This window comes from Elephas maximus, chromosome X (genome assembly GCF_024166365.1).
Source record: "Elephas maximus indicus isolate mEleMax1 chromosome X, mEleMax1 primary haplotype, whole genome shotgun sequence".
Taxonomy (NCBI): Eukaryota; Metazoa; Chordata; class Mammalia; order Proboscidea; family Elephantidae; genus Elephas; species Elephas maximus.
In genome coordinates, this window is record NC_064846.1 from 176,967,384 (window position 1) to 176,987,984 (window position 20,601).

Below are 20,601 nucleotides of genomic sequence, written 5' to 3' on the forward strand. Positions count from 1 at the left end.
TTTTCAGTCACCTCATGTGCATAGAAAAGCTGGAAATGAATAAGGAAGACTCAGGAACTGATGCCTTTGAGTTGCCGTGTTGGTGAAGAATAACGAATGTACTATGGACTGCCAGAAAAACGAAGGAATGTGTCTTGGAAGAAGTACAACCAGAATGCTACTTAGAAGCGAGGATGGCGAGAATTCGTCTGACGTACTTTGGCCATTATCAGGAGGGAGAAGTCCCTGGAGAAGCGCATCATGCTTGTTAAAGTAGACGAAAGAGAGGAAGACCTTAAATGAGGTGGATTGACACAGTGGCTGCAATGATGGGATCAAGAATAGCAATGGTTGTGAAGATGGTGCAGGACCGGACAGTGTTTGGTTCTGTTGTACGCATGGTCACTATGAGTTGGAACCTACCTGATTGTACCTGAGATCAGCTGTGATTTTGTATGCTTATTTTTTTCCTACTCGTGTGTGCTCTATTAGACAAATAAATTACAAATATTCAATGCTCAATGCTTTCTTGGTTTGAATGCTACCTGGCCATATTACCTGCTTTGCTTGATAAATTCATGAATCTTTTCGTTGTTATTTTGTTTTACGTTTTCCCATATGTCCAATGAATGAGATTAATCACTAGTTTCTGTGTTCCTATTGGACTTGTGCTGCTTCTCCTGCTCACCGGAAGCGGAAGTGTGCCTTCTTGGTCGGCGTCCGTCCGGCTCCTCCGGTGTGTGGCAGCAACGGCTTCCTGGAGGCGTGTGTGTGTCGCTGCGTGGACAGGTGAGGTGGTGGGCACCAGCGCACCCCAGTGCTGCTTAGGGAGCTGGGAAACAAGCAGGGTCCCGGGTCTCCCGGGCGCCTGGGTCACTCCCTGTGTGTGTCGGTGCGTGGACAGGTGAGGTGGTGGGCGGCATGGGAGCCGCGCAGACGTCTGCTGCTGAGGGAGCTGGGAGACTTGCGGGGTCCCGGGCCTCCCGGGCGCCAGGGTCGCTCCCTGTGTGTGTCGGTGCGTGGACAGGTGAGGTGGTGGGAGCCGCTCAGACCTGTGCTGCTCAGGGGCCGGGGAGACATGCATGGTCCCGGACCTCCCGGGCGCCGGGGTCGCTCCCTGTGTGTGTCGGTGCGTGGACAGGTGAGGTGGTGGGATCCGCTCAGACCTGTGCTGCTCAGGGGGCGGGGAGACATGCATGGTCCCGGGCCTCCCGGGCGCCGGGGTCGCTCCCTGTGTGTGTCGGTGCGTGGACAGGTGAGTTGGTGGGAGCCGCTCAGACCTGTGCCGTTTAGGGAGCTGGGAGACATGGAGGGTCCCGGGCCTCCCGGGCGCCGGGGTCGCTCCCTGTGTGTGTCGGTGCGTGGACAGGTGAGGTGGTGGGAGCCGCCCAGACCTGTGCTGCTAAGGAAATGCGGAGACATGCAGGATCCCGGGCCTCCTGGGGTCTCGGGTCGCTCCGGGCGTCTGAATGGCGCGTCCCCACGTGTTGTGGAGACACAGGTGCGCGGTTACCTTGAGCTGCTCCTCAGCCCTCAGTCACTGCTGGCCCCTGCGTATATTTACCGTTTACTGAGCTGTTTCTGGAGGGCTGGGCACGGGGTCGAGGACTTCGTCTAAGGGACCTTCTTTGAGCCTCCAAACACCACTGCCAGGGAGCGACGATTTGTAACGTTTTACAGAAGTCTAATAATCTCGGAGAAATTTAATACCTTGCCCGTAGACAAATATCTACTCAGTGGCAGTGTCTGAACTCAAATGCAAATCTGTTGTTACTTCAAGGGGCATAGTGATCACAGTCTCCGTGCCTGAAACGGCTCCTCTTTCTTTTCTGTGCTTCATCAGGCAGGACTTTTGTTGAGTATTAGTGGTCCTGGGGAAATGAAGATTGTGGCGAGGAATATAACCTCCTCCTTTAATGGGTATATGTATTTAGGACTTATGAACAATCAACAAACATGACTTGGAAATAGTACGTACATTTAGGAGCATGTTTATCCCAGTTTCAGGAGGAAAACTTTTAATACAGGCACCTTTTGAGGAATTTCTTGGGCGTTAAGGCAGAAATTTTCATCACGATTGTGTGAGAAACCATACAGCCAGTCGTAGTTGGTCCGATATAAAATGTGATGTTGCTGAACAGTCTTAATGCAGGCGACGAACGATTTATAGAGATGACACACCCTGGGTGTGTAGTCTGTGCTAGATTGGGTACTGGGAATTGAACTGTAACCTAACCACTCGGGTTCTTGCCCTGTCTTATTAGCCGATTGAAATAAGATGGACACATTGCAAGGGCAACAGAAAGTGGCAGGTTTATTGTCTGCACATACAAGGAGTGCCTAGGGCCTAGTGACCTTATGGCCACGTGCTGGCTGACTAGGGGAGTCGGGGAGCTTTTCGTTTCCAGTGGCCTCAGGGGTTGGGTTTGGTACCTGGAATCTCCTGCCTTTAGCCCTCCCCTGCCTATATTGGGGTGGGGGGAGGGTCAGGTGAAGGATGTGATTTCAATCTGTGCATGCTTCAAGGTGTAACTAGGGCTAGTCAATGGACCCAGCCACTACCTGCTGCGACTTCCTGCTCAAAACAAGCTTGGGTTAGCAAGACAAAGGAGGTAGGGGGGAGGGGTGTTGCCTGGGGTTTCCCCTATGGCTGACAGCGTGTTTCAGAACCACAGTTTCTGGCAGCAAAGAAGCACAGTCCTTAAAAGGTCGGCGGCTTCTTGGAGCACAAACCCTGCATATTCCTAGAGTCAGAGCGGCGAAAATTAGGAATGAAGGGAAGGTGGGAGGCCCGTGTAACGCCACTAACCCATATACTTCAGATCTTAGAGGGTCAGCGACACTGCAGTGTTGAAAAGGTCCCTTATCTTGTATAATAATTATTTCACACAGTGAAAGAGTCTAAGTAGGGCGGCCCTGGGTGGCGGAAAAGGTTCAGATTATTAGCGGAAAGGTTGGTGGATTGAACTCACCCAGATGTGCCTTGAAAGACAGGCCTGTCTATCTGCTCCTGAAAGGTCACAGCGCTGAAAACCCTATGAAGCAAATTTCAAGTGTCTGTATTTCAGTGTCCTGTTGGAGAAATTATTGAGAGTGCCAGTGCTTAATCTTTTTTAAAGTTGCTATGAATTATAGTTCGTGTTTTGTGTGTACATATATATTCATTTATTAGTATGGAAGGAGTCTTTTTTTCACATATTAACAAGGTGAACTAGATCTAATTACCTTAAAAAACCAATTCTTTACACACTGCAGTTCTTGAAATGTGATTTTATTTCTTTAGGTTAGTACAGCCTGAGGTTGGTGTGAAATCTTAGAAATACCAGTTTTCCTCTCTATATCCTCACAGTATATAAAGCTCCAGCTTTCACTTATACATTCCAACCAAGAAACTAAATTTCTTTCTTTCTTCTTAATAGTGTCATTTCATGGTACGTGTGTGTGTGTGTGTGTGTGTGTGGTAATATATATATAACAAGTCTTTTTCCTTTTTCAACCATTTTTACATGCAGAATTCAACGTTAATTGCTTTCACCATGTTGTGCAACTATCACCTCTATCAATTTCTAAGATTTTCCATCACCATTAGAAGAAAGTCAGTGTCGCCTAAGCATTAACTCCCCTCCTCTCTCCCAGCTCCCCCTAGTAACGATTTGGTCTCTATATACTTGCCTATTACAGATACTTAAGTGGGACTGTACAAGATTTATACTTTTGTGTCTGACTTGTTTAACTTAGCATAGTGTTTTCAAGGTTCATCCATGGCGTAACATTTATGAGAACTTAATCTCTTTTTATGGCCGAATAATATTCCATTTTTTTAATCCATGCATCTGTTGATGGACACTTGGTTTTTTTTACACTTTTTTGCTATTTTGAATTGTGGTGTTTGAACATTGGTGTAAAAATAGCTGTTTGCATTCCTACTTTCAAGCCTTTTGTGTATCTACTTGTTAGGTATCATTGAGGTAATTTTAGACTCATGGTGAGACCACGTGACAGAGTAGAGATGTAGTGTAGGGTTTTTTTTTGCTGTAATTTTAACGAAAGCAAATCATGGCGTCTTTGGCACAGAGGCGCTTGGGTGGGTGTAAAGTGCCAACTTTTTTTTTCTTTAATTACATAATTTTATACTTTTGTTGTGGAGAATATACACAGCAAAACATACACTAATTCAACATTTTCTACAGGTACTGTTTACTGACATTGATTACGTTCTTCCAGTCACACAACCATTCTCACTGAACTTCTCTGAGTTGTTCTGCCCTTAACATAAACTCAGTGCTCCCTACGGTTCCTGTCAGCTCTTTTGAGTTGCTGTTGTCAGTTTGATCCCTGATAGACAGTTTTCTAAAGAGCATAATGCTCAAGGCTCATTGTCTACTAGTTAAGCTAAACTATTGTTCGATTTTAAGAAGACTCTAACTGATATTTTTGGTTTAAGGTTTAAAGATGATCTCAGGGCAATAGCTTCAGGGGTTCATCCAACCTTCATGGCTCCAGGAAGCCTGGAGTGCATAAGAATTTGAAATTCTGTTGTGCATTTTCCCTCTTTAGATCAGGATTCTGCTATAGAATTTTCGATGAAGATATTCCGTAATGGCAGCCAGGCACTCTCCTGTTCTTCTACTCTCATGGCCAATGAGGCAGCTGTTCATGGAGGCAGTTACCACACATTCCTTATCCTCCTCCTTTTCCTGACTCAACTTTTTCCTCGGTTGTTCCAGGTGAATACAGACCAACTTTTGTGCCTTGGATGGCAGCTTGTAAGACCCCAGGCACCACACAGTGAACTAGGAGGTTAAATCACTAAACATATTATTAAGCAAGTTAACTTGGATGTCCCAGGAAAGTGTAACCCTAAACGTCTAATCCAAGGAACCATGTCCCATGAGGTATGTTGGTGTTCATCAGCAGCCTCAACATCTGCTCTTTTTGTTGTTATTCATACCGTCAGTCTTTTGGTAAGCAAGCAGGTACTTAACATTTGCACCATCTGCGCTCCTATAAATGGAAATTTCTGGGTCATAGGCTATTTGTATGTTTAACATTTTGAAAAACAGGCACACTTTTCCACAGAGGCTGAACCATTTTACAACCCACCGGCAATTTCTTCATATTCTCCCCAACTCTTATTGTTTCTGATACTAGCCATCCTCCTAGGGATGAGGTGGTGTGTCTTGTGGTTTGGGTTTGCATTTCCCTAATGACAAGGGCATTCAACATCTTTTCATGTGTTTATTGACCATTTGCTTATCATCTTTGGTGAAATGTCTCCTTCAGTTTTTTGCCCAATTTTACAATTGTTGCTGACACTTAGGAGGTCTTTCTCTGTCCTGGATACTAAACCCTTATGGCATGTATGATTCCCAAATGCAGTGAAACCTGCGAAAGCTGGAACCTCTAAGGTGGAAAACTGTCAGAGTAGGAAAACTCAAATATTTTCCATTAAAGAAGTGACCAAAAAGTGGCAAGGCTGCGCTGTGTAAAAGGTGGAAAAATTGCAAGACCCAGAAAAAGAATGCAATCCTGTCAAATTCCAGCTCTCACAGGTTTCAGTGTATTTTCTCCCATTCTGTAGATTGTCTCTTCCCTTTGTTGAGAGTCTTAATTGATCTGTTTTGTCTTTTATTCCTTGAGATTTTTGCTATTGTAGCTCAGAATCCATTGTTGAAAGCTAGTGTGTGGAGAAAAGAAACGTGCTTCTTTTTTTAAATTGTAAAAATAGTGTATGAGTCAAAAACTTTAAAACTGCGTACAGTAAAACGAATCATTAAACAGCACTTTTAATCTCAACATGGTGTTGAATAATGTGGTGCCTCCTATTTTCCTTCTCTAGAGATAGATATTCTAGGAGTACTCCCATTCTGGATGGGACTTTCCTTTGGATACATGACTGTTGTCATGTTACTTCATGTCAAATTCAAGCCTTCATTCAAAACTACTGAGTTTTCCTCGGTGAGAATCTAAGAAATGCTCCTCAGATACCATGACAATATCAGCTTTTTTTTTTTTTTTTTTCCAGCGAAGAAAGCTTTCTTCATTTTATTATTTTCTTTTCTCTCTCTCTCTAACACACACACGGTAGTCATTTAATTTCTTATTCAACGAAACAGGTTAAACCACATGAAATTCCATGTTGGCCTTTTTCTGAGTTACCACAAAGGCAGTTTCACATGCTTCCTCCAAATACGCCTGGGTGTTTACAAAGATCTAAAGAATTCACTGTAACGTGTACAAGTGTAAGCAGTGGTTCAGTTAAAATAAGGGATGTCTTCACTCAGGAGAAGTCCTCACAGAGCCTTGAAAGTCAAGCAGAAAAAAAGAAGCTTTTCATCCAGAAGTTGAGTGTAATTACCAGCCCCTGGTCTGCATCGAGCTCGTCCAGTCCCTTAGTACAGCAACCAAATGCCTGCTGTCAGACGTTAGAATCTGTGCCAGGAACCATTAATTATTTGCTAAAGGCCCCATCCGTGCCAACACTCTGCTCTTCCTCTCCTTTAGCTTGCAGCTTCAGAAGTGGGAATGCAGCCTGTTTCAGAGGACACAGTGTGATTGTTCGTGGCCAACAGAAGACGGCCCACAGGATGAGATTCAGGCTCCTGGGTACCAATGGACTCAGACACCAAGTCCTTCCCATAGCCCACCTGGAACACTAAGGACTGTAATGCTCTGAAACCTAACATGTCCAAGACAGAGCTTTTAAAATCTCACCTGAACAAATCTACTTCTCACCTGGCTTTCCCAGCCGGTAAGCTGCACCAGCCTTCATTCATTCACTGCATTCAGGGAAACAGTCCAAGCTACCGTGAGAGAGGAGCTCCCTTAGGAAGGCAGCTCTGAACTTTCTTCTCCTATTTCTGTTTTCAGAGGAAGGTACAGTCTCCACCCAGCAGCAAGAGGCGGATATCAACAATGTAAACCAAGCCAACTCTCAATCACATCCAGAAAAAATCCACATATTTTACCCTCTCTGGCAAGACCCTCCACATCTGACTTAAATTGAGAACACCCTCATATTTCATAGGCTCTTGACATCTTTTTAGAAAAATCTTTTTCAGACATGTCAACATTTTCCCTGCCTTTCGGCCTTCGCACCAAGTATTTCTGCTGATTAGAGGAAAACTTTTAAACTCTAGGAACTCAATAATTCCTATAATTCTTGTCTCACTTCAAATGTCACCTCTGCAGAAAGTGCCCCTCCTGTCCCCTCAGTTATTCCCACTCATTTCTATGTTTAAATGTCATTGAGGTTTTCAGAATGAGGTAAATCCAATTGAGGTTGACATTAACCTTCATCATGCAAGTAAAAACAAACTGAGCGCAATGTTCCATTTCCCTATGTGACAGACTTTTAGCAAGCCCAAAACTGTGAAGCTCTGCATTGTGCTGCTGGCAGCTTTCATGCCCTCTCTGCTCTGTTGGTTGCTTAAGGGTCTGGGGAGTTCACTTGAGCTGTGATGCCCATTAGCTGGGTGTTGCTATTTCAATTAAAAGTAATTAAAACTAAAAGTAGAGTTCCTTCATTGCACTAGTCATATGTTCTCTGGTGAAGAGGCACATAGGGCTAGTGGCTACCATATTGGGCTGTACAGAAACAGAACATGTCTATCTTCACATAAAGTACTCTTGGATAGTGCTGCTGAAGACTATATATAACAGGTAATAATCTGTGTGTGTCCTCAATGATCAGTGTCAAAGGCCAGAAGGAACAAGAAGACAAAATACAGAGTGTCTGCCCATAGATTTATCATCTAGCTTGGGAGACAGTTTTAAAGAAAGAATGAAAAACTAAGGGTATGTGATATCTGTATTAAAAAGACCTAACCCGAGAGTGAGGTGCAACTGCTTGAAAAGGGAAATTATTTCAGTGAAGATTCAGAAAATTGGCTTTTTTTTTTAGCTACATGCAGTGTTGTGTAGAGCTGATACCATTTTGTATGGGTGGGGGTGGAAAGAGTATTTCAGTTGGGAAAAATAAATGTGTAAATCCCTGAGGCAGCAGAGAACCCAGTGTTATCCATTCATTGATGGAAGTCAGAGATGATTAAAGCAGAGAAAACAACAAGTGAGTGGTGAGGTTTGTGTGAGCTGGATTGGAACAGATCATTTAGAACCGTGCTGAATAGTCTGGGCTTTTGGAAGGCCCATGGACAGCCACTGATGGGCACTGAGCATTTCCTATGCCACAGATAGAATTTGGAAGTGACAACGATGATTGAATGATGTCAGGCCGGAGCTTGTTATGAACAAATTAGGGAAGACTGTGAGGAGGCCTAGACGCGGAGATTGATTGTGAATCAGGAAGATAGCCAGTGATACAATAGAGGTGTGGATGGATAAAACGGCATCCCTTCATAGACTGCTCATTCCTGTACATCACTGAATGCTTCTCACGGTTGAATGTCAATGTGGATAACCCCCGGATCTGGTTGAAATGCAAATTTTGATTGAGAAATTCTGGGATGGGACTTGAGTTTTCCACATACTAAACAAGCTCGTGGTTTATGCTGGAAATGCTAGTCGAGAAATAATGATGTGGATTAAAATTAGGGAGCTGTATTACAGAAAATAAAAAAGAAGGAAAACGCGTAGAGGGGAGACACTGGTATAAAGATCTTGCAACGGAGAATTCATTGACAGTGAGACCAAGAAATGAAATAGGACTCAAGCTGGAGAGGGAGCAGGGTGAAAATAAATAGGAAGTGAGGTAGGAGACGGGTCCTTCGTGAAAACATAAAAGTTTTCTGATTTATTTGTTGATCTAGTTAATATCAGAAAGAGAAAGTGTTCAGGAATCCCCCCAGATTTCTCAAAATCTTAGTGAGTGGTGTTCTCATGGTTTGAAAATGAAGGGGGGAAAAATACCATAAAAGTCAAGGGGCAGAAAGAAATGTTAGTTACTTCCAAAGGAACAGAAAAAATGCTGATCAGATATTACAGTGTCATAAATGAGATGAAAAAGTTTTAGAAAAGCACAGTGGAAGGTTTTTTACAGCACATAACTTAAAAATAAATGAACCAGGATGAGTTCATTGTCAATATATGAAAAGTATGTTCTTAAAATTTCATCCATGTTAATGTCAGATAACAGTGACATCTGACACCAGGAACAAAGGTACGTAGGTAAGCCCACAACTTGAACATTGAATCCCTAAGTCCCTGGAGGAAATCAGGTTCAAGTTTTGCAGGCTGGCCAGGCCTGCTTGCTTCTCATGCTGTGGGAGAGGTAAATTCCTCCATGTGTGATCTTGTTGCAGAAAGGAGAGGCCTGTGGAGCTTCCTGAAGAATGCAGGTGTGTGCTGTGGGGGCTGGAGCCTGTTCTGCCTTTAGTGTAAAGGCCCTCAGGGTGGAGCATTGCCCTGAGCCTGGGAGGAGGCCAAAGGCCTGTCACTCCCTGCTTCCTCCACACTGTTTCTTCCCCATCCTTCTTCCATTTCAGGCCTCAGGTGTGGTGTAGGGAGAACTAGTCCAGTCCAGGCAGCTGGGGACCTCAGGCGACCATCTGGCACATCCATCAATCACAGGGAAGGATTTCAATTGCTGTCACTGGTGTGTGGACCAAACATTATTCATCTGCCTCCAGACTGCCCAGGCCTCTGCTTCCAGTTCTGTCCCTCTTCCTGGAAGTGGCTTCTTGGGGTCAGAGACGTCATTCCATAGACGCCCAGAAGCTGGAGAAGAAAATGGTGAGTTCCACGCAGAACTGGGTTATCCTTAGCATTATGTGGGTGAGGCTGGATCTGAATTGTTGGGGAAGCAGCCGTGTGCTGCGGGACTGTGGTTTCAGTGAAGAAAACAGTGACAGAGGAGGCTGAGGAACTGAGCCCTAGGAGGCACCCTAATACCTTGCTCCACTGTCTCTGGGCCCTTCATCCCTACATACATGGCATTTGAAGATTTGAATACCTGGTGTCACCTTCCTTATGTGACTCTCAGAGGTAGCATCACGCGGTGTTAATATCCCCCCTCCCCCCGTCCCGGTTCTTGGTGTTCTGTGTTGAATAACAGAGTCTTCTTCCTGAATCTGAAGACAGAGGAGCTCTGGCTGTGGAGGCTGAGCCCCGACCCTCTAGAGCCATCCTTGTCCCATGTCTCTGAACAGTGGTCTTGAGTCCCCCTAGGCACTGGAGCACTTTGAGTCTTAAAAGGATTGAGAGGTATCATACCAGTTTCCTCCATTGCTCAAAAGTGTAAAATTACTCAGCATTTCACTAAGATTAAAAGCCAGATTCTTTTCAGTTGCCAACGAGTTCCCCTGAACATGATAAGCCCACTGACCCCAATCACCCGTCCAGATTCCTAAGACGGTTTTTCATCTGCATTGCATTCGGCTCCAGCCACGCGGGGCCTTTGGCTCTTCCTAAGACATCCAAGACACCTTCACACCTTCCGACCTGTGCTCTGGCTGTTTGCTCCTTCTAGAACAGTTTCTTCTCAGAGACCTGAATTCTTTTATAGAACACATTGCCACATGATAGTTATATATATATGTTTATGTATTTAAATTCACTGTCCCCTCTCAAAGAATTTACTATCCATGTTCATCGGGGTGTTCGTTTTGTTCACTGCTGTATGTGCTTTGCCAATGTGCAGTAGCCTCTGTGTCAGTAGGACCTGAATCAATTTTAATGAATGAATGTAGCCACAGTTAAGGGTCTGGAGGGAAGAAGTCTTGTCTGAGACACAGGGCTTTGCCAGGAGAAGTATGTCCTGGTTGTGTGAATTGAATAGAATGTTTACCTTTGTCTCCTCTTCCTATTATCCACCAGGACTTTAGATCATCGACTGGGTTTGGGTTTTTTTTTTTATGGTGTTATTGGACGGTAACAGCAAAAATAACAACAAAACTGTACGCATATGGACAGAAATGGAGTTGTCAGGAATTTAGACTTCAAAGAGAAATTGACCTGCATTGTGATCCTGGCTCAGCAGAGTTCCATGTGGGAAACACTGAGGATGTGATTAAATGATCATCTCTAACTTTACTCAGCTATGACCTGTCTGAAATAATATTTGCTTAGAGGAGTCATGAAAGAAAAATCACAGTTGCTCAGTACATGGGACATTTCATCATTATTTTACAATAAATATCAGGGTTTTTGGTGAGTTTAAAATATATAAGCTCGCCCACTGCAGTGGAGGAGACCTTTGGCTTTGGGCTCTGATTCAAAGTTGCTGTCATCCGATCATACCAGGACAGATTAGAGATGTCATAGGGTGCTCACGTCACCATTTCCCTGACAAGAGGAGTCTTCTTTCTCTAAAATTTCTCTGTTTTAGCACTGAGGGTGTCTTTTAGCAGCCTTTTCTCTCCTCTTGACACGAGGAACCCAACGGACTGCTGCTGTTTCAGAAAGGTCACTCTTACAGACCAGGGGATTCCAGTGGTCAGGGTTCAGGTAGTCATGGTTAGGTGCCTTCCAGGGACTGCGAATGTGAGAGAATTCTGAAGCACAACCCCTAGAGGGCTGGTGTGTAAGTCCATTTCCTAGGCTCCACGGGCAATTTAACCGGTAAACCATCTGCATTTCAGCTTACTTATAAAATTAATTTTTTTGTGGTAGAATTTATACCTAACAAAATGTTTGTCAATTCAACAGCGTTTACAGGTATAGTTTGGTGACACTGATTACGTTCATCATGTTTTACAGTCATCCCAACCAAAAACCAAACCAAGTGCCATCAAGTTGATTCTGACTCACAGCGACCCTATAGGACAGAGTAGAACTGCCCCATAGACTTTCCAAAGAGCGCCTGGCGGATTTCAACTGCCGAGCCTTTGATTAGCAGTCATAGCACTTAACCACTATGCCACCAGAGTTTCCAGATGGAAATGGTAACCTTTTCTCACTGAGCAAACACAAGGGTGTGGTGTTGTTGTTTCTGCAGAGGTTTTCCTCCTTGTCATCTTCTAACATTACACTGTGTTTGTGGACCTGTCACATTCCCACCTTGGGCCTTGGTGCTCTCTGTTGAATGAGAGTCTCCTGACCTGAATCAGCCACATGCTTTTCTCCAAGATTTGAAGAAAATATGACCAGCTCAGTGTTTGGGTTGCCAGTGTGTTGATAATTGGCCCCTGGTCTTCCCATGGTTGTGAGAAACAAAAGCAAAACTGCCCTTCTGCAGTGTTTACCAGTTACTATACATCATTCTGTCTTCACCCTGTGCTTTATGTTTTGTTGAGTGTGTTCTGGTAGGGCTTACGGAAGGAGTGGTAATTCTCTGTTCACAAGGAAGTGAAGATCTGAATGAGAGCATTTCTCTAATGTCTGCTATGTTTTCTAACCATTCCAGACTGTAAAGAGAGAGGAGAATACAACTGCAATTGGTCGCAGTCGAGCTGTAGAGAGATAATTTCAGTGCTGGAAGTCTGTGAGACAGAAAGCAATCAGTGAGGAAGTGAATGTAGTTAGTGAAGGGACGAGGCTGATGGCCTTACTCTAGAATAGACCTTGATAGTACACAGAACCTTGTGTCAAATCCCTAAGAATCCTCTGTTCCCCAGGACTGTCAGCCTAACCCTTCATTCTTGTACACACTGAAGTCCATGGTACCTCGCTGATGCAGAATGTGTCAATGTTTTAGGACTCAGTGGTTGTTGAGGATGTGGCTGTGGTCTTTACCCCGGAAGAGTGGGCTTTGCTGGATCTTACTCAGAGGAAACTCTACAGAGATGTGATGATCGAAACCTTCAGAAACCTGGCCTCAGTAGGTAAGACCAGATTCCCTTTTTTTTTTTTTTTTCTGTTTTCTATTATTCCTTTAGTGAACAAAACTATTTTACTCATTAAGATTACTGCAGAATTTGCGCTGAGGAATGAGAATAAATTATTAAATAAAGGAGGCATGGTCTTTTGGCCCATAGAGCTCATGTATCTTGGCTTTCCGTGAACACAAAGCAGTATGTATTATACTTAGCTTTCATTTCTCTTGTGATATAAAGCCTTGAGGCACTTTAAGTGTTGTAAATGTAAGCACTGGCTTTAGGGGTCACTTTGGGGCACTGAGAGTATTGTATTTGGGGACCACGTACACTATTAGTGTGTTCATTACAAGTTTCACATGATTATTTTGCTGCAAATCAACCCACACCTGTCTATCTTCAGAGACCCTGAAGAGCAAAGTATTGGCTCAATGTCAAGGAACTCCTCATTACTCTTCACGGTCTTCCCTCATGATAAGCGTTTCTTCATGAGCACCATGTCAGCTCTACACATTTGTTTTCCCAGAGACACAACTTCACAGAAACCTGAGCTTCCTTTTCTGACTTCAGCAATCCTTTCACAGCTGCGGTTATGCGGATCCTTTTCCTCTTTTAATGTTACATGTATATCGTGTGCAGTGTATTTCTACTTAGCTCTAACTACACTTGTTCATGTCTCCGTCACTGTCAAAGTTCATAGAAGTATGTCCTAATAAACTGCTTCTAAACCATTGCTAAAATGGTGAAACAGTGAAATGTGGCCACGTCCTTATTAACAGTGGTCTTTTTTCCCCTAATAATTTCTTTCCATTTGTTTCATATTGTGAACCTCAACTTGAATTATTGGGTCAGACTTTGGAAACCTTAAGGATGGAGAAAAGTTACCCAGCAAAGATATAATGGTGGGATACATAAAAAATAACACCTGGTCCTCCATGTTAGGAGAAATCTCTGAATCACACAGTAATAAAGATGATCATAAAAACCAAGAGAGACGTTTGAGGTGAGTGTCATTCAAACAAGAGAAAACGGTGCTTCTGGAGAAAATCCTAAGTTGTGATGACGTTAAAATACACATTCATATGTTGATGTGTATATACCAAGGCTTCCAACTGTTTCAGAACAGTTCAGTAATTGCAAACATAAAGAAGGATGGTGTACACATTGCATAGCCACCAAACTTGTTGCCTGTTGGATTTTGAGCTGAGCAGAGAACAGTTGGCAGGGCCCTGCACAAAGACGATGTCCCACTACACTGCTTTGAATGTGTGTTGCTCGTCACAGTCCTGCTATTTGAGTGTTCTGCAGCAGGTTCCTGAAACTTTTCGGAATTCATGCAGATCGGATTATTGACAGTACTGTGGGGAGCGACACACATTGAAAGCTGTGAGATTGGCTGCCATCTTTGTTCAGGGCTCTGTGGTTTGTTTCCAGCACAGGTTGAAATCTGATGGGCAACACATATCCAACGTGAACACTGCCGTTATTTATGTTGGCAATTGTTGAAGCAATACAAACCAGTTTGAAGCCCTGATATGTGCTTATACATATATAAGTATATATATATGTGCACGTATATTGTATATGTATAAACTTTGCTGTAAACTTACGTTTTCAGAGAATTTTCACAACTTTTTCATAAATGTGTGTCAGACATTGAGTATTTGAAACATATTTCACTTAAACACAATGATCAGAAAGCCTCATATTTTAGAAAAACAGTGACAATTATGGTACTATTTCTGCTAGATGATTTGAAGCATGAAACAGGAGAGAAGTCAAGTGAAAAAGTTCATGTTCGCTTTGTTAGCTAAAGGTGAAGTGGAAATAATTGATTTCCAACAACATGTTGCTTGTTTTTAACAGAATTCATACAGTAGAAAACCTCCGTGAAAATAATGAAGGCAATCCGTGTGGGAAAACCTTCAGCCGGATTCCAAATCTTACCGTGCAGAAAAGAAATCCTGCAGAAGTAAATCCTTTTGAATGCTCTGACTATGAAAAAGCCATCATGGATCCCTCATCACATAACGACCATACCTGTCAGTTTATTACATCTAGAGAAGCCTGTGGTGGTACCACTCCTATGAGAACTCTTAGTGGAAAGAAACCCCATAAGTGTGAGGTATGTGGAAAGGATTTCATTTGTATCTCAACTCTTAAGAATCCTGTGACAACACTCACTAGTGACAATCAGTATAAATGTGATGAGTATGGGAAAGATTTCTGTAGTTTCTTGTCCTTTTGGACACATGTGAGAGGTCATAAGGGTGAATGTAAAGAAAGTTCTTCTACTGACCCTTTATCCCTCCTTTTATATAACAGAGATAAGCCTTATGAATGTAGGGAATTTAGAAAAGCCTTTAATTTTTCCTCAGCCCTCACTGCACATTTAGGAATTCACAGTGAAGAGAGGCCTTATGAATGTAAGGAACATGGGAAAGCCTTTGGTTGGCCCTCATACCTCACTACACATATAACAACTCACACTGGAGAGAGGCCTTATGAATGTAATGAATGTGGGAAAGACGTTAGGCAATCCTCAAACCTCATTGTACATAGAAGGATTCAAAGTGGAGAAAGACCTTATGAATGTCAGGAATATGGAAAAGCCTTTAAGTGTTCCTCACATCTCACTAATCATAGAAAAACTCACAGTGGAGACAAGCCATATAAATGTACAGAATGTGGGAAAGCCTTTAGTCAGGCTTCATCCGTTACTGCACATATAAGAACTCACAATGGACAGAGGCCTTATGAATGTAAGGAATGTGGGAAAACATTTAGGTATTCTTCTAACTTCACTTCACATATAAGAACTCACAGTGGAGAGAAGCCTTATGAATGTAAGCAATGTGGGAAAGCCTTTAGGCAGTCCTCAGCCCTCATGACACATAGAAGAATTCATACTGGAGAGAGGCCATATGAATGTAAGGAATGTGGGAAAGCCTTTCGTCAGCTCTCAAACCTCACTACACATATAAGAATTCACAGTGGAGAGAAGCCTTATGAATGTAAGCAATGTGGGAAAGCCTTTAGGCAGTCCTCAGGCCTCATGACACATAGAAGAATTCATACTGGAGAGAGGCCATATCAATGCAAGGAATGTGGGAAAGCCTTTAGTTATTCTTCAGCGATGGCTTCACATAGGAGAGCTCATACTGGTGTCAGGCCTTATGAATGTAAGGAATGTGGGAAAACGTTTAGGTATTCTTCTAACTTCACTTCACATATAAGAACTCACAGTGGATAGAGCCCTTAGGAATGTAAGGAATGTGGGAAAACGTTTAGGTATTCTTATAACTTTACTTCACATATAAGAACTCACAGTGGATAGAGCCCTTATGAATGTAAGGAATGTGGGAAAGTCGTTAGCCAATCCTCAAACCTCATCGTACATAGAAGGATTCACAGTGCAGAAAGGCCTTATGAATGTAAGGAATGTGGAAAAGCCTTTAAGTGTTCCTCACATCTCACTGATCATAGAAAAACTCACAGTGGAGACAAGCCATATAAATGTACAGAATGTGGGACAGCCTATAGTCAGGCTTCATCCCTTACTACACATATCAGAACTCACAATGGACAGAGGCCTTACGAATGTAAGGAATGTGGGAAAACATTTAGGTATTCTTCTAACTTCACTTCACATATAAGAACTCACAGTGGAGAGAAGCCTTATGAATGTAAGCAATGTGGGAAAGCCTTTAGGCAGTCCTCAGGCCTCATGACACATAGAAGAATTCATACTGGAGAGAGGCCATATGACTGTAAGGAATGTGGGAAAGCCTTTAGAGATCCCTCACACCTCACCTCGCATATGCGAACTCACAGGGGAGAGAGGTCTTATGAATGTGAGGAATGTGGGAAAGCCTTTAGTCACTCAGGAAACCTCACTAAGCATATAAGAACTCACACTGGGCAGAGGCCTTATGAATGTAAGGAATGTGGGAAAGCCTTTAGTCTGCTCTCTACCCTCACTACACATATAACAATTCACAGTGGAGAGAAGCCTTATGAATGTAAGCAATGTGGAAAAGCCTTTAGCAAGTCCTCAGGCCTCATGACACATAGAAGAATTCATACTGGAGAGAGGCCATATGAATGTAAGGAATGTGGGAAAGCCTTTAGTCACTCAGGAAACCTCACTAACCATATAAGAACTCACAATGGGCAGAGGCCTTATGAATGTAAGGAATGTGGGAAAGCCTATCGTCAGCTCTCAAACCTCACTACACATATAAGAACTCACAGTGGAGAGAAGCCTTATGAATGTAAGCAATGTGGGAAAGCCTTTAGGCAGTCCTCAGGCCTCATGACACATAGAAGAATTCATACTGGAGAGAGGCCATATGAATCTAAAGAATGTGGGGAGGCCTTTCGTGCTTGCTCTTCCCTCAGAAGACATATAAAAACTCATAGTGGAGGACTTAGGAATTTAAGGTGCGTGAGAAAGCCTTTCCTTGTTCATCACATCTCACATCACATATAAGATCTCACTGTGGAGAGACTACTCTGTCAAAAGGGGGGTGTTTCATCCTTAATTCTATAATTTCAAACAGCAAATTTCTGAAAGTCAGTGATAAAAGAACAACGTTTCTCAGTGTGTAACAAAGTAGTACTACCTCCAAGAAGGGGTCATTAGAATTCCTTTGTGCCTATGAAAGTTTCATTTTCACTGTGGGTTCGTCCTTATCAGTGTTTGTTACTTTCTCAGTCCAAACTAAATTTTTACCTTTCGGAAAGTCCTTGACTATAACAAATAAGCCTGTAGGGAATAGTCAGGAGCAAATGTGGTTTTATATTTGTTAATATTTTTATTGATGTTATTTTGTATACAATGAAATACACTCTTCTTGTATTTGGTTTAAGAGTGTTTTTTGAAAAAAATAGTATTCCATGCAAATTCCACTTTGGAATACAAGCTGACAGTTCCTTCGAAATCTAAACACAGTCCTCCCATTCTGATCTAGCAGTAACACTCCTAGGTATTTACCCACATGAGTTAAAAACATATATCCATATAAAAACCTGCTCACAAATGTTTACAGCAGCTTCCTACATAATTATAATAATTGAAAGCACCCAAAATGTCATTGAATAGGTAAATGGGTAAACAAATAGTGAGACATCCATACAAAGGTGTATTATTCAGTGATGAAAATAATTAAGCTATCAAGGTAGGAAAAGTTATGGAAGAATCTCAAATCCACACTAAGTGAAAGAAGCTGGTCTAGAAAAGCTACATCCTGTGTGATCCCAAGCCTATGGCATTCTGGAAAAGTATGAAGTGTAGAGGCAGTACAAAGATCATTGATTGCCAGGGGTTTGGGAAGAGAGAGGAGGAACGAATAGGTGGAGCCCAGGGAATTTTTACCACTGTGTAACTATTCTGTAGGATATGTAATGATGGACTGATGACACTATGCATTTGTCAAAACCTATAGGAGTATAAACACAAAGAGTGAACCCTGATGAAGTCTATGTATTTTAGTTGAAAACCACGTCTCACTATTGCTGTGCCCGTTGTTACAAACGTATACCACACCACAGGAATGCAAGATGTTAACAATAGGAGAAACACTGGGTGTAGGTGGGATGCATGGGGAGTCTGTACTTGATACACAATTTTTCAGTAAATCCTCATGTCTCTAAAAACAAAGTCAAGTTCAAAACTATCCAAAATATGGCATCCCATTTTTGTTTTGTTTTTATAACAGGGGCTGCAGAATCTATTGAAGTTTCTTATATCTTTTTCGTATGAACTAAGTAGACATCATTCGTTTTCGTTTCTTATAAGTGAATTTAAAAACTATTGTAAAATGCATGTAAAAAATAAATTTTGCCATTTTAACCATCTGAAGTGTACAAATTCATTAGTTACATTCACAATGTTGTGCAACCATCAACCCTATTTCAAAAAATTCTTCATACCATCACATTTGGAACAAAGGAGAATGAAGAAAAAACCAAACACACACAGAAAATATGAGCCCAAAGTACTAAAGGAGTACATGAACCAGAGACTCCACCAGCCTGAGACCAGAACAAGTAGATGGTGCCTGGCTGCCAGCAATGACTGTCCTACCAGGGAACACAACACAAAGTCTCGGACAAAACAGGATACAAACGTAGAACAGAGCTCAAATTCATGTTTGAGCAGATTTCATGGTCTGACAGAGACTGGAGGAGCCCCCGAGACCTTGGCCCCCAGACACACTGCGAACCGCTAACTGAAACCATTCTCCAAGCGCACTCATCAAAGATTAGACAGGAGTGTAAAACCGGAAGTAATAAGCATGAGGAATGTGCTTCTTAGTTCAATTAGATTTATAAGACCGAATAGGTAGCTCCTGCCCAAAAGCAGGATGAGAAGGCAGGAAGGGACAGGGAAATTGGTCAAATGGACACAGCGAACCCAGGGGATTCCAACTAATGCCACAAAACAATATGTATATAAATTTCTTAATACGAAACTTACTTGAGGTGTAATGTTTCACCTAAAGAATAAGAAAAGTTTTTTTTTCATCACCCCAAACAGAAACTCTCTACCCAACAAGCAATAAGTCCCCATTTCCACTCCCTCCAGCCCCCGGTAACTAATAATAAACTGTTCTCTCTGCCTTTGCCAGTTCTGGGCATTTCACATAAACAGAATTGTATGAAATTCATCCTTTAGTGTCTGGCTTATTTCACTCGTCATAATATGTGTTCAAGGTTCATCCATCAACTTGCATGTACCAGAACTTCATTTCTCTTTGTGGTTGAATAAATATTCAATTTCTTCCTCTGTGGCATTAGTCGTTGATGCATAAATTTGAATAATATTGGTATTAACTGTTCTTCCTTGTAGGCATATGGATATTATGGTGTCATTGACAACGTTGTAATTCAGGATCTTGAAATGTTCTTTTTGGTGATGAATGCGATTCCATTCCTCTTCAATTTGTCATTCCTGGCATATTTGGTCATATGAATGTCTGAAATGGCCCATACCAGTCCATTTCACCTCAGTAATGCCTAGGATATTGATCTTTATGAGTTCCATTTCATTTCTGACAACTTCCAAAGCTGCAGAATTTCATTAATAATGGTAATGTGGGGCAGCGAACAGAGGCTTGAGAAAATGCTCACCATCACTGCCATTAAAGAAATGCAAATCAAAACGAAAATGAGGCAGGAAGAGAGGGATATTCACTAAGTAGATAGCAGACAAAAATGTAGGCGACGGGAAGTACAAGTGAAGTAAACCAAAAGGAATTTCCTCAATACAACCAAAAGCTTCAAAGGTCAGAGTAGCAGGGACAGTTTTTTGGAGACCACGGTTGCAAGGGACATGTAGGTCAATTGGCCTAACAAAATTTATTAAGAAAACAGTCTGTGTTCCACTTTGGTGAGAGGAGTCTGGGGTTTTAAACGCTAGCAAGCGGCCATCTAAGATGCATCAATTGGTCTGAACCCACCTGGAGCAAAGGAGAATGAAGAACACCAAAGACTCAAGAGAAATATAAGCCCAAGAAACAGGGCCACATAAACCAGAGACTCCATCAGCCTGAGACTCAAAGAACTAGATTGTGCCCGGCTGCTGGTGATCATTGCCCTGAGAGAACACAACAGAGAATCCCTGATGGAGCAGGACAATAGTGGGATGCAGATCTTAAATTCTCATAAAAAGCCCAGGCTTAATAGTCTGCCTGAGACCGAGGGACCCTGACAGCCATGGTTCCCAGACCCTTTGATAGACCAAATTGGAACCATTCCCAAAATTAAGTCTACAGACAGGGATTGGCCTGGACTATAAGACAATGATGCTTGTGAGGAGTGAACTTCATGGCTCAAGGAGACACATAGGATTATGTGGGCAACTCCTGTGTGGTGGCGAAATGAGAAGGAAGAGGGGAACAGGAGCTGG

The 20,601-nt window shown here is 42.6% G+C and overlaps 2 protein-coding genes across 10 annotated transcripts in view; both read left to right on the plus strand.

Moving 5' to 3' along the window:
* The window catches only part of LOC126069370 (zinc finger protein 208-like), a 464,532-nt gene extending 446,120 nt beyond the window's left edge, over positions 1-18,412 (plus strand). For 5 of the 9 annotated variants that reach the window (XM_049872688.1, XM_049872693.1, XM_049872696.1 and 2 more), the window contains one exon: positions 16,582-17,494. In XM_049872688.1, the coding sequence (XP_049728645.1) occupies positions 16,582-17,181 (600 nt within the window). In that variant the 3' untranslated portion in view covers positions 17,182-17,494. Of the gene's footprint in view, positions 1-16,581; positions 17,495-17,831 lie in introns of those variants that run through there. The other 4 variants (XM_049872690.1, XM_049872692.1, XM_049872691.1 and 1 more) reach the window with 2 other exon arrangements.
* On the plus strand, positions 12,529-16,408 carry LOC126069374 (zinc finger protein OZF-like). The gene is made up of 3 exons (XM_049872704.1): positions 12,529-12,698; positions 13,542-13,692; positions 14,556-16,408. Exons 1-3 carry the CDS (start codon positions 12,665-12,667, stop codon positions 15,940-15,942), a joined length of 1,572 nt encoding a protein of 523 aa, XP_049728661.1. The 5' UTR covers positions 12,529-12,664; the 3' UTR covers positions 15,943-16,408.
* Positions 18,413-20,601: the final 2,189 nt, after the last annotated feature.

Excerpts from the sequence above, each read along its gene's own strand:
- LOC126069374 (XM_049872704.1), top strand. The coding sequence starts at position 12,665 with ATGATCGAAACCTTCAGAAACCTGGCCTCAGTAG. Across the intron at positions 12,699-13,541 it reads CAGAAACCTGGCCTCAGTAG|ACTTTGGAAACCTTAAGGAT; the intron begins GTAAGACCAGAT and ends TTATTGGGTCAG. Across the intron at positions 13,693-14,555 it reads AACCAAGAGAGACGTTTGAG|AATTCATACAGTAGAAAACC; the intron begins GTGAGTGTCATT and ends TGTTTTTAACAG.